General features: G+C 35.1%; 1 protein-coding gene across 1 annotated transcript in view; it reads right to left on the minus strand.

Annotated features, from left to right (window-relative positions):
* LOC145674380 (ly6/PLAUR domain-containing protein 6B-like) overlaps positions 1-15,324 on the minus strand; it is a 168,091-nt gene that overhangs the window by 29,344 nt on the left and 123,423 nt on the right. The window contains exon 2 of the mRNA XM_081744354.1: positions 1,875-1,995. Coding sequence (XP_081600480.1) covers positions 1,875-1,977 — 103 coding nt within the window. The 5' untranslated portion in view covers positions 1,978-1,995. The remainder of the gene's footprint in view (positions 1-1,874; positions 1,996-15,324) is intronic.

Genomic DNA, 15,324 nt, shown 5'->3' on the forward strand with positions numbered 1-15,324 from the left:
AATAGTTAGTTAGTTAGTTATCTAGTCAAAACTTAGGAAAAACCAAGACAAAAATTAATTACTTTTTTGATTGTCATTAATTCATTACAGATTTCATTGAATGAAAATTACGAGGAAACAGGATAATCCCAATTAACTCTATTGTCACGATGTCCTCCACAAACTCATGTAGTGGGATAGTACCAGCTTAGTAGTTATATAATAATTACAGAAGGAGCATTGCGTATCTTAAAATAAAACTTAACCCAATGTATTCTGAGCTTTAAATATTAACTTTCATTATGTTTTCTAATGTGTCTTTCTTCTTATGCTTTTCAACATTGCAACACCCATATTAAAATTCCATCAGTTGGGCCTATTTCTTAAAACTGCTAGTATTGTAATACTAAAGTGAAAATTTTCAAAATCAGATCATGCACAATTATATATAATATGAAAGAATGAATAATTAAAAGTATCAGCACTAATACAAGATAACCAAAAAGGTCTTGTCATTTCTGACCTCCCATTAATCATGCGCCCAAAAAGAGGAAAGCAAATGACGCACGCCTGCTAAGCGATTGCGAGTTGATCTGACCATCGATCTCAGTACTACAGGTACATTGCCCACACACAACAGTCATAGCTCTTCCAGTGCCAGGGCCTATCGAAGCAGCTTGTTGACGTGCGTTTGTTGTATGACTTGAAGGTGAGCCTGTCAACGAGCACATCAACTAGCCGAATATGCAAAGCATTTGAGGAGAATTCTGTGAACGAACGAACTGTCAGGAATTGGTTCCAGAAATTCCGTACGGGAGATGTAAGCCTCGCAGTGGACGACCACATGAGTTGGAAGACGAGGCCGTGAAAGCATCAATCGAAAAGGACATTGATCTTACGTGGGATGAACTTGCAGAAAGATTCCATGTTTCAGCTGTAACAGTCAGACTACTTCTGCATGGAATAGGGAATTCATACAAGTTAAGCAAGTAGGTATTGCACACATCGTTGGCAGCCAACAAGAAACAACGAGTGAAAGCCTGTTTGTCCTTGCTTACTCGGCACCTGAACACAACCATCTATGATCGCAGCTCATTGGTGAAGAAAAGTGTGTTCTCTATGATACTTCGAAGCGTACCATCTTCCTCCTGGTCAGACGACCACTGGTGACCGCTATTCTTAACAGTTGCAAAGGTGCACCGTGAATTGCGGTAGAATGAGCCAGTATTAGCGAATCGTCAGGGTGTGCTGTTCCTGCACGACAATGCCAAGCCACATACAACAAAGAGGACCCGAGAGAGCATTAAGCAACTTGGCTGGGAAACACTGTGCTATGCATCATATTCATCGTACCCTTTACCAACAGATTACTACCTATTTCATTACCTATTTTTTTTCTTGACAACCACCTCCGTGGGAGATCCTTTCCAAACGAGAACGCACTCACACACTTCTTCGCAACCGTCGAGTTTTACCACCAAAGTATTGTAGAGCTGCAGGAACGTTGGCAAAAGGTGTTGGATACTGATGTAGATTAATTCGAAACCTACAAATACGTACCGAGCATTATATTGTTCTTTGTTTATCACTGCTCTAGAACGATAAGAACTTTTTGATTACCTTGTTCGAGTATTTAGAAATAATATTTACAATCAATCTATAATTTCCATTTTAGGATATTTTACGACTTTGATTTGACAAGATTTCTTTGTTTGAGAAATAGGCTCCTGGTTGTAACAGAGTTGTTACATCGTAGGGTAATCATCAGATCATGAAAAGATATAAAAAGGAGAATCAATGACAATATGCCCTTACGATTGTCAGACTATGTTGCATATACCTATATTTAATGTACTGTAACATTACATTATTATTTCTTATTGTCGAGTACTTACCCCATTTTGAGGATTCACTGTTGGGTGTCGTTGTTGCCATAGTAAATAAATATCCAAAGTTAAATGCATATATAATCCACAGATGCCTCTGGCGCCAATCCATAACAGACGATTATTTCACCTTTGAAATAAAGAGAAAAATGTTATTGCAGTTATTGGAAAATAGAAGAGAAAATACTTCTTATTATTATTATCTATTAAAGTACATGTATAACCTGTCGGATATGCTAATCTAACTTTTAACTTTGTTTATTTTCAAATGATGTGATTATGCGGTAAAAGAAGTTTGGAGTCTAGTGCCAAAAGTGTTTTAGTTCAACATTCTGTACAACAGGTACTAAATCCTGACTATACGGGTACCACTTGAACCGCATCTTGCAGTGACCAAACATCAGGAAATGTCTTCCCTTCCAAGAAGTGATCAAGATACCGGAAGAGGTAGTATTTAGTGAAGAGATATCGGGGGAATACGATGGGTAAGAAAGGGTTTTTATACTGTTGCAGAGTGATTTGTGGACAAGCATTGCTATGCAACAAGAGAACGCTATTTTGACTATTGTTGCATGCTTACTGACAAGTTTGAGATGTATTTCATGTAATTCATCATTACAAAAACCTGCAATGATGGTTGCATATCGCCTGAGAAAGACATAATCGATTACTACCATGATCCACTTATATTTTCACCGTCTATGACTGTCACAGCAGATTCATGAAAACCGTTTTTGGCGTTGACCACGATCCACTTATTGTTTTCAGCGTCTATGATTGTTATAGCAGATTCATGAAAACCGTCCTTGGCGTTACCACGATTCACTTACTGTTTTCACCGTCTATGATTGTCATAGCAGATTCATGAAAACCGTTTTTGGCATTGACTACGATCCACTTATTGTTTTCACTGTCTATGATTGTCATAGCAGATTCATGGAAACCGTTCTTGGCGTTGACTACGATCCACTTATTTTTTTCACTGTCTTGGATTGTAATAGCAGATTCATGGAAACCGTCCTTGGCGTTGATCACGATATACTTATTTTTCTCACCGTCTATGATTGGCATAGCAGATTCATGAAAACCGTCTTTGGCGTTGATCACGATCCACTTTTTTTTCACCATCTATGATTGTCATAGCAGATTCATGAAAACCGTCCTTGGCGTTGATCACGATCCAGTTATTTTTTCGCCGTCTATGATTGTGACAGCAGATTCATGAAAACCGTCGTTGGCGTTGATCACGATCCACTTTTTATATGTCTATGATTGTCATAGCAGATTCATGAAAACCGTCCTTGGCGTTGACCACGATTCACTTATTGTATTCACCGTCTATTATTGTTATAGCAGATTCATGAAAACCGTCCTTGGCGTTGATCACGATCCAGTTATTTTTTCACCGTCTATGATTGTCACAGCAGATTCATGGAAACCGTCCTTGGTGTTGATCACGATCCACTTTTTTTCGTCGTCTTTGATTGGCATAGCACATTCATGAAAATTTTTCTTGTCGTTGAACACGATTCACTTATTGTTTTCACCGTCTATGATTGTCATAGCAGATTCATTAAAACCGTCCTTGGTGCTGATCACGATCCACTTATTTTTTTCATCGTCTTTGATTGGCATAGCAGATTCATGAAAATCTTCCTTGCCGTTGAACACGATTCACTTATTGTTTTCACCGTCTATGATTGTCATAGCAGATTCATGAAAACCGTCCTTGGTGTTGATCACGATCCACTTATTTTTTTCACCGTCTATGATTGTCATAGCAGATTCATGAAAACTGTCCTGGCGTTGACCACGATTCACTTATTGTTTTCACCGTCTATGATTGTCATAGCAGATTCGTGAAAACCGTCCTTGGCTTTGATCATGATCAAATTACTGCGTTGACTATCCATGATTGTTATAGTAGATTTATGGAAACCATCCTCGGCGTTGATCGCGATCCAATTATTGCGTTGACCATTTATGAGTGTCATAGTAGATTCATGAAAACCGTCTTTGGCTTTGATCGCGATCCAATTATTGCGTTGACCGTCTATGTTTGTCAAAGAAAATTCATTTCTCGTCTCAAGTGAAAATTGGATGCAGGGAATTTTCTCAGTTATTCCTTAAACTCAGAGAACCGCACATCCCCAGGCTCTGACTCTTGTTGTCCGTTTCAATTCATTTGGCATCCATAAATCTAGCATTTTTTTTACTGGCTGAAAGGAGCAGAAGAACGACAGTGGTATCGTATATGCCTAACTCCTCTACAATGGGACGAACAGTTTTTTCAAGGTTTTATGCTATTCACGAGGAGTACGTCCGACCATGATGTTGGTCGGTGTTCACTGCCTTAATTCTGCAATGTCGTGCCACTGGATTGAAATTTGATCAACATATGGTAAATGGTGCATTCATTCGCTATTCCTGAACAAAAAACACTGTTAATGTGTTTTTCCGCTTCCTGTGCTGAATGTCTGAATTTGATGACCTAAGGAGAAACACTTGCAATTGTGTGTTATCCGTTCTGCAGTATCGCACAAGCATGTTCAACAAAGTACTTGCCTTCTGACAGTTTGTGAGTACACCAACCTGTTTGCTAGGTGTGTATACATATTATTCTCACATCAGAAACTAGGCTTTAGTCCTTCCTTGTGTTATATTGCTGAGATGAATTTTCAATCAGTCCAGGTGAGGTTTCAACCAGACCGGATGTGGTTTTAACTAGGCCAGGTGAGGCTCCAATCAGACCAGAAAGATTTCAACCAACCATGTGAGATTTCAACCAGATCAGGGAGGTTTCAACCAGACCTGATGAGGTCTCAACCAGATCAGATGAGGTTTTAACCAGGCCAGGTGAGGTTTTAATCAGACCAGAAAGATTTCAAGCAACCAGATGAGATACCAACCAGATCAGGGAAGTTTCAACCAGATCAGATGAGGTTTTAACCAGAGCAGGTGAGGTTTCAACCAGATCAGAAAAGTTTCAACCAACCAGGTGAGGTTTCAACCAGATCGGAGAGGTTTCAAACATTATAAACGAACTATTACAAATTCTTATTTTCACTTACTTGTCAAATATATACATACTTAAGAAATGTATCTTTATAAATATTTGGAATCTTGTTAATAAATTATATTTGAAAGTTTTCAACTCTAACCCTTTAATCTCGAAGAACAAAATAAAAATGAAACCAGAACGTGTGGAAATCAGTATTGTATAGTATGCGTGGTCGAAATACTCACGTGTGTTGCAAAATAGTGACGAGAAGAGAACTGAAACTTTAGAAATATGCGTATAGGGACGAATACAAAAATCAGCGAGAACTACTTGCCGGAAATTGGGAGAAAATATAATTAAAATCATAACTTAAAAAACAGAAAATGTACTGTTTAGAATATCATTTAAGTAGAAATCGTATATATTATGGTGAAATGTAAAAAAGAAATACAGATATGAGATAATTTTGATTGTTGAATGATATAAAAGATATAATATTTTTCGTCAAAATGAGAAGATTGGTGGAAGACCTTAGATAACAGAAATATGTAAATTTAATGCAAGTTATAATATGTTAGTGATAACAGATTATTATTAATGACTAGTATCAATTATCCGCTTCTCTGGGTTAAATTAAGAAAAATAGTAATACTTTTCGTTAATCAGTAATTTTTTACTATTACTAACGCGCTCCTTGATATTGGTCATTTTCGACGATTTTTATATATCTCCTCTATCTCCCCAAGTTGCATGCCACGGCTTCGAAAGTGTCGTTGTTCATCTCAGCGACCTCAAAAGTATGAATTCGACACTGATATTGGTCATTTTGATTTTATAGATTACCCCCTCCCCCACAATTTTTGCGGAACTGAATTTGGATTTAAATGGCACCAGAATTGTCACTGTTCATCTCAGTGACCTCAAAAGCTATAGGTTTGACACTAGTATCGGTCATTTTCGATCATTTGTAAAAGTGTTTCTCCTCATTTCAGTTACATCGTCAAAGCGATATGACAAAAATCATCTCATGTTCGAACTTCATATAGGTTGAAAATTTGATCAAGATCGGTCCATTGGTTCAAGAGTTATTAATTTATTTTTATATATCTCCCCCTCTTCCCCTATGTTCTATTGTCAAAGTGAGTAGGTAAGTGCCATTCCAGACCCCAACCTCGTCTAGGTTGAAAGTTTCATCGAGATCGGTGGGGTGGTTCAAGAGTGAAATCACATACACAGTCACTTTCATTTTCTTTTATTTTTTACATACATTTCCTCCTCCCCCTACGTTGCACCGTCAAAGTTAAATAATAAAAATTATACGAAGCCCGAACACCATCTATGTTGAAAATTTGATCGAGATCGGTTGCATGGTTTAAGAGTTACTAAGTTTTATTTATTTTTATATATCTGTTCCCTCCCCTAAGGTCTACTGTCAAGGTGATGTGACAAAAACCACCCCAGGTCCAAACTTTATCCATATTGAAAATTTGATTAAGATCGGTCCTGTGGTTGAAGCGAGATAAAGTCAGGAAGACGGCCACTTTTAATTTTATTCTTTTTGCATATATATATATATATATATATATATATATATATATCCACAGTCCCCTCCCCCTTCCCTAAGTTGCACCGTAAAAGTGAAATAACGAAAACACTCCAGACCCAAACCTTATCTACGTTGAAAGTTTGATCAAGATAGGCCTGGTGGTTGAAGAGTTATTTTCATTTATTTTTTATAGATTTCACCCCGCCCGATCTGGTCTGGCAGTTCGAGGGATTGAGAGTCACAAGCATAGACGCTTTCAATTTTATAATATAGATTATGATTATGATTATTGAGGCAAGAGCTTTTCTCAAAGAAAGAAAATGAACATCTACAGCACATATCGAGTACATTTTCAGAAGTTTTATAAAACCACACTAAGAGTCAAATCAGATGCACATCTCACGTAGTCTTTCTCACTGGAAGACTCCACTGAATCTTCGAACGTTCAGGGCTGGAGCGGTAGGCGAGGAAATACGTCAAGTTAATCAAAACTTTACAACGACTCACCAAAGGTAGTCATCAACCTGGTTCGGCTAATAATATAAGTAGATTTCGAGTGGTAGTAATTGTTTACACATTAAAATATCTTCTGTGATTACATTTACTAGTATTCTCACCTTTTATATTGAAATCACAAAACGATGATACGCATGAAACAATTTTATTCGTTGATTTTCTTTGAACGAATATGCACATAGACTGTATTGCAATCGTACATGTTTGTTAGGTATCTATCAACAACGACATAGCAACTAATTATCCTATAATGTATATATCTTATATATTTTGAAAACATTCTTCTTTTGTTATTTTTAAATTAACATTATATTTGGTATAGTGTTTATGTAGAAGCACTTTCTGCCCGATAAATACAAGTAATTATCAATTTATACAAAGTATCTCGTTGTATAAAAATGTCGCCCGACGATGGGACTGAATATAAAAGTTACAAGGGAGCTTGGTTTTTATATTTAAGAACCACTGGTCCGTTTATAAGAACAATATTCCATTAATTATGTCCTATACATTTTGATCGACCCTCGCATATATATAACATTATTTATTTTCATTCATATAAATATATTTATAATAAATCTTTCATTTCATTATCATTTATCTTTTATTACATTAATATATATTTTATTATTAAAACGTCGTCGCTTATTTATATAATTAACGAAGGGTACGAATTCAAAATAGTAAGAAGCAATTACATTTTAAAACATGAGTCACCATGATCAAGGGCGCATTATATATTAGTTATTTTAGATGATATTCTACAGTATGCATTGTATCAATTAGGCGTCAGAATATAGAAGAATCTTATTCAAGTAACATATAAGATTGTGCATGAAGACAGTCGTCGAATAATTAGCTTAATAGAATGAATCATATACTTAACATAATCTTTGACAATTAAGTTTCAACATAAATTAAATATACTATAAATAACTTTTGCTTTTAATGAATCGAACTATAATTCTTCATATTAACAAGAAAGAATTAAAATCATTTGAAAATTATCATTTGTTGAAACAAATGTGATAAAATATCTTTGAGTCCATATCGAAGTCATAAGAATTGTTTTCATTATTGATATTAACACATAAACTTAAAAATAAATGTTCACAAGAATCTATAGCTGGTATGGGTTTAACCCTTACTTCATTAACTAGAGTCAGTTTAAATTTGTACTAGCATATGGTTCTAATAAAGTACATTGTACTGCACTATCATGATTAGGTTCTGCAATATTTTGTACATGTATTGCGTCGTGATTCTGATTTTGATACGACATGCCATCTCTTGAACAACGATTATGTCTATACATAGAATTTGTAGCATTTCTAGAATTTCGCCATGTATTTCGATTGTTTTTGTGTCTACTTCGGTTGAATGATCTGACATAATTATTGTCACGATTGTTTAGGTTAGGTTGATTACCAACATAGCTTTGCCTATTTTGATCGTTCTGATCGTTCTTGAATTTATTCGGTTTAGGTTGTGTTCCGTATCGTTCACACTACGGATATTTAGATTCCGAACAGGTACAAAATGATCTGAATTATTTTTACTTTTGCCTATTCCTGCTTGTTGATTCAGAGCATGGTATTGAGTTTCATAACATTGAACAAGCATTAATAAATGGTTAAAACTCATACACTGGGTAGAAAACAGGATCTGTTGTAACTTAAACGGTAGCAAATTTCGAATTGATGCTATGATTCTAGATTCCGATTGCAATGGATTTACGACTTTTAATTCGTTGTATGTATTTACAATAAACTCGACAACAGATTTGTGCAAACGAGGATTGAAATGTTGGTTTCTAATCGTGGCATCTCTATTTGCAAGCAAAAAGTCATTTTCGTAATTTGCGATTAGCGCTGCTTTGAATTCCTCATACGTACTAACGTGATCTCGTACTGCTTTAAACCATAAAGAACATGGTGGGAGTAATAAATGAGGGATTAGTTTCATATATTTTGATCTATCTATACACATTATATTGCACTCGTCCTGAAATTTTTCTAGGAAAGAAGTAGCATTCTCATTACATTTACCACTGAACTTACTCATAGCACGTATTTCACTCATCTTTACGCTTAACTTTACCTTCCTTTTATCATTCCGTGTTCTTGTTGAGTGACAATTCCTACCTATGGCGTGATGTGTAGTTGCACCATCTCTTTTCCGCCCATCTGTACTTCTCGGATGAATTTCTTCCAAAATAATGTCCTCATCAGATACGGGTGAAGGCGAAGTCATCTCTTGTGAACAAGGGAATTCTACACGATCTGGTTGGAGTTATCCGTGACCTGAATCTTTTGTTGCTGTACAGAAGATTCTATTACTTCCAAATCCCTTTTTACACCACTGACTTCTTGGATTAAATGGTTTTGATTATCCTGGCAATCCTCAGATATTCTTTTTAACTTTTCTTCAAACTGCGAAGTGGTGTCTTTCATTGCCTGGATAATAAATTGTTTCGTCTCATCTGACTTCTGCTCCAATCGTCTGTTGGATTCCTCGGACTTCTGCTCCATCGTCTGCTTTAATTCTTCATATTGTCTGTTGGATTCCTCGGACTTCTGCTCCATCGTCCGCTTTAATTCTTCATATTGTCTGTTGGATTCCTCGGACTTCTGCTCCATCGTCTGCTTTAATTCTTGCTTCATGGCTTCCATATCGTCTTTTCGGCTTTGTTCTTGCCGCTGTAAGACTAGTAAAATTCGGTCTTCTAATGTCATTCCTGGTGCTACACTTCGTTCACCGTTATCACTATCACTGGTTTCTTTCTGCATTGCCTCACCGTTCATTTTTCTTGTGATTATTCTACCACTTCTAAGTCTTGTCAAGTTCGTAGTCATTAACCTTATTACAGAAGTAAATTCACCCTTACTTTACTTCGGGATATGAATTTACAAGTTCCCGGGTGAGGTAAACCAAAATTTTTACAACGACTCACCAAAGGTAGTCATCAACCTGGTTCGGCTAATAATATAAGTAGATTTCGAGTGGTAGTAATTGTTTACACATTAAAATATCTTCTGTGATTACATTTACTAGTATTCTCACCTTTTATATTGAAATCACAAAACGATGATACGCATTAAACAATTTTATTCGTTGATTTTCTTTGAACGAATATGCACATAGACTGTATTGCAATCGTACATGTTTGTTAGGTATCTATCAACAACGACATAGCAACTAATTATCCTATAATGTATATATCTTATATATTTTGAAAACATTCTTCTTTTGTTATTTTTAAATTAACATTATATTTGGTATAGTGCTTATGTAGAAGCACTTTCTGCCCGATAAATACAAGTAATTATCAATTTATACAAAGTATCTCGTTGTAACTTAAAGAAAATTCTTGATTTTGTTCAATAAAGAAAACCTCTACACCATTTGTTGACAAACCAATACAAACTCATATTTTTGAAAACGAAATCGTGGCTAATTTACCTCGTCTAGGATTCGGACTTATACGATATTTCATGGAGCCATTATGAAAAACACATTAATGGTGAAGCTATTTTAAATTTTGTGCTTTGTTGTTCAAAATCTTTGTGTTAGTAATTGTTATTGACTTTTACGTTCGTATATGTCCCTTTCACTTCTGAATTCCTGAATCACTTTTTTTGGTCTATTAAGGCTGATTCACACATAGGATGCTATTTCGCTAGCGCACACTATCCTTGGCACGGCCACGATCATTCCCAGATACCATGCCATGTCGTTACTGCTTTCTACCTAGGTACACCATTTCCTAAGAAGGTTTGAAAGAAGGGATCAACTTCGTGCGTTTCGAGTACTTCGTGGAAAACCGAAGCATACGACCGTCAATTCGCGACCAAGATGTTTTCTCTACAAGGTGGCCGTGTCGGGGTTAGGGATGTAAAATACCTGGGTATTTATTTCAACGGGTAAATACCCGGGTATTTACCCAAAATGAGTATTTTAGTGGGTATATTATGTTTCAATTAACCATACATGGATTTTATCGCTGTGAATGAAAAATATAATGGTAATTTGTATCACCCGCAACAGCAATACTAAATAACCACTTAACTAATCATTGTTTTCTAGTAATTAAAGAATGAATTTGATATTTATTAAGTAACAGAATACGGATTTCCTATATACTCACCATCATTTTTCTTTCTACTTATACTAGATTTCCTTCTATTACCTTTCGCGGAAAATAATTGCCCATTCTACCCCATGAACTTTTACTTTAATGAGCTACGTCCAATCAGCTACGCGGTACAATTCGATAGTGGACCAACCCAACACGAAAATATAAAATTTATGATATAACATAACGATGACTAACAAAAGTAAAGTCAGTTGTCACCAAACCAATCACTATTATTAAGTATTCTGCCTACCAGCAGCTCCTGGTATTAATGACACGGAATTTAGGTTCTTCCTTAGGTTCGCGTCTGATATAACTGCTTTCTCCATTTTTCTCAATTTGGTGCATCTTCTTTTATCTTCCAACACCTTCTCCAGTTATTTTTTCAAATCACCGATGGACACACTAACTAAACTATTTAAGTAACAGCAGGATCTCTATTACTAAAATAAATAAACAAGTTTTCTTTTGGTTTGCCAAATATATTAATGGCGGAAAATGAATTATTAATAATTACTTTCCTATTTTGAGGATCTAAAGTTTGCAACAATTTTATTATACATATATATTTTTAACATTACCTTAAAAAATTGACTAGTACAGATGATTTTTTTTTATAATTAAGAAAACTTAACTGATATTCCAGATACAGCTGGTTGCTTTCTTCATGCAAAATAATGTTATTTTTGGTATTTTATGTGTAGATAATGAGATGTACTGAATTGTCAATTATGCAAAGAATTATACCAATAAGTTTCTTATCTTTTACTTCTGGCTTACTGAACTAATAAATTTAATCTGTTTAAGAAATTACACTGTAACAACTAAATTGTTGATATAGTTATATCAAAGTAAAGAAACTTGCCTTCAGTAAGTAATAACCTAGAAAATACTTAGAAACTAAAAAATTACACATTTACTCATTTGCCATTCTGTAGACGTAATTGTATGATTACGAAAGTTGCAGAATAATCAAAGTAACTAAATTTAATAAATTGGTTGATCAAATTATTTACTAAATATGCCGTTGAGAGATAATTATCCATAAAATGAGGAATAACAGTTCGTAAAGTACTTAAATAATGAATTCCTTATTTTTATAGTGTTTACTAAATGGGGTTTAACACTAACACTATTGCTTTGTGAAAGTACTTTATTGGAATAGCATATTTAAAATATTAATGTGATGAACAATGTTAAGCTGTATAGTAACTCACTGAAGGTAATATTTATACTTATTCAGTATAGAGCATCAATTAACCTCTACCATATTTGGAGCACTATAAAACGAGCACAAATTTTACCGTCCTACTCAGAATCAATCCTAAGATCAGACTCGGAATCATCACACAATTCGAATCATCGCAGACTTTACATTTAAAACTTTACATTTAAAACATTTATCACCCAAAGGTTAAACAAATAGGGTTTATATATGATTTCTATGTATACAACCTAACCATCCAATCTAAAGCTTGAAGCCATACTATGATTTCTTCATGTTTTAGGTCTTGGTGAAACGAATTTAAGTTTAAAAGTCGTTCACACCTTGGTGAAGAAAGGGCATAGATGGGTAAGGTAGTAAAATGACCCCATATCAATCTTTAGACGACAAGTGAGTCCCCCTGTAGGTACCCCCAGGAGACATTAATCCCTTATGCTTCAACTCTATTTTTTTCGTGAGCAATGACGTAAAATCGGAAAAGTGATGTGAATTATTTCTCAAGATTGGCTTGATCGATGTTGTTAAAACTTAGATGAATGTATAGGTATACACGAGGGTTTCGTCTGAAAAATATATCAACTAACCTCCACAACTTCCCTCTTTCAAAAAATTCGATTCAATATTTTGATCTCTTTACCTATGAAGTTATTTGAGAAAAAATATAAAAAAATAGGTTTTAAATGTCGCGTTATTTCTAGAATAACATATAATATCCACAATTGTAAAGCGGGTGCGCAATGGTCAAAACTGTCTGCAAACCTGTGCCACATCTGAACGGGGTCAATTTATTATTATTTTGCAGTTTTACTCATGAATGAATAAAACATTACACTCGAAAGACACAAAAATTGCTAAGACTCCATTTGGTGGCCTGTGGCACTCCCATTCCCATTTTGGGTCAAAGTGAAACTTGATATTAGTGTCTTTCATATGAATCTAACATCCTGCGCATGAATATGAGGTTGAAGTTGCCATTAGTTCCCCGTAAGTACCTCATTTGATGATAGCTGAAGATTCAATGTGAGCTGTCATATAAGAAAATAAATGTTATTTACCAGGTATACTTATAGTGCCCAATCGAGGTAAAATCACCTCAGCTGGGAAGAGAATAACCATCAGCAACAATACTCAGTGTAATGTGATTTAATCTTTGTTGTGGTGTCCATGTCGGTATAGAACCGTTTGAATTACATTTTCTTATATTTCTTGAATGAAATGTTTCTTTCATTCAAGTCTCAATTTCATTCAAAGCCTTTATTAAATTGTATTCTTGTTGATGGTTGTTCTTTTCCCAGGTGTTACCACATCGATTGGACACTGCCCTGTAGGTATATGTAACATTATCTCTTTTTTATGACAGCTCACATTGAAGCTTCAGGCATTCTCACATGCATGCCTTACCAACGGGGAGAGAGGTTCGTGAACCTATTCCTATTTGTAGGGTTCTGAAAGGTAAACCAGTAGCCACTGAGAAAGAAATGCAATTGAAATCTGTTCTAAACATTCCTTCTGACAATGCTGAATTTATTTGTTCGGACGGTAAAGCAATTGGTTGTGGGTTCCACGAACACCCCCTTTGTAACATAAGGGTTAATATCCACCTTACTAAATTAAGATATACTAAACTGTTTGCAGCTTACGTTTATGATTGCATCCATACGGTTAACAAATGGTGACAAAGAACCCAATGATTTACTTGAATGAGAACTAGTAGTTGTATTGCACATGAACCCAGCGATAGAGGTGCAGGGCTTTCTTTTGACAATGAAACATCAGGGATGTCTGTTTCTAATAATTCAGTTATTTCTTTCGCAGATGATGTACTTGCAACGGTATTCGGAAAAGTATTTCAAGCCGTTTCACATGAGCCGGGCACTTTAAACACTTTTTTCAAATAATTTGTCATTTTATTGAGATTCGCATGTTTATATTCTTTATTACAGAACTTGCAAACACCACCTTTGTTTTTGGCTTTAAAGAATGCCATGCATGGCCCTTCTTCCCCATGTTACATTTCTAGTCTTTCAAAACACTGTTGAAATAACAGTATAAAAATATAGTTTCGACAGAAACTGATGCAATCCCATCTTCCAGAACAGTCAGAGCACAGTACAAGACTAGTATTGAAGGCAGAGAGCAACTGCAACAATTATCTTTCCTTTTTGATATTCAAACCAGTGCTGTGGTGTTGCCAGGTCTTGTACTTCTGCTACAGTACAAAGTACTGCAAAAATTTCCATAAAACTAAGGGATGTTATGCATTTTGGTCTAATACTTGTAACAATTTCAGTAGTGTAATACTTGTAACAATTTCAGTAATTAATAAAATACAAAAAAGGCAACGTATGGTTAATTATTCTTAAAATTTCATAATTGAATTTTGAATTTTTGTAAAATACCCATTTTTTGGGTAGGTAAATACGAAAAGGGTAAATACCCGGGTAAATACCTATTTTTTATTTACTTACCCACTGGGTATTTACCCGACCCACATCTCTAGTCGGGGTATGGCACGAGAATGACACGTCATATGAGAATTAAAAAAGACAATGAATTTTCAATGACAAAGTCTGAAAATTAAAATTTGAGGATCACGGCATGAACGGAGCCAGGAACTGCTCTATGATATTTTATACCCTAGGCGACAAATATCTCTGCGCCCCTATAATCTGCTTCTCCCCGAACCAAAACCAAAATGAAGCCTTGTCACCTCTGACATTTTCACCACATCATCACATTGTTACCATTTGTTTAAGCATTAAATAAAATAAAAATTCCAATGCCTCTCGCTATTGTGTTAATAAGTAATTTATAAGCCAATTATTAAAGAAAAACTTATTGCTGTAGCATTTTAAATGAAATTTTAGTAATATAACCACATGACAATAGAAAATTAGTTTCATTGTAATGCAAAGCATGTCGATGTCCATTGTAAAAATAAAACGAAAAAGGTAAAGATGAAGTTTCTTATTCATTTTTCGTTAATTTGAACTTGTGTAATTATTCTGTCAAAAGCTGAGTAGCTTGAAAAAAAAG

This window comes from Thermobia domestica, chromosome 17 (genome assembly GCF_964235325.1).
Source record: "Thermobia domestica chromosome 17, izTheDome1.hap1.1, whole genome shotgun sequence".
In the NCBI taxonomy this organism is placed as follows: domain Eukaryota; kingdom Metazoa; phylum Arthropoda; class Insecta; order Zygentoma; family Lepismatidae; genus Thermobia; species Thermobia domestica.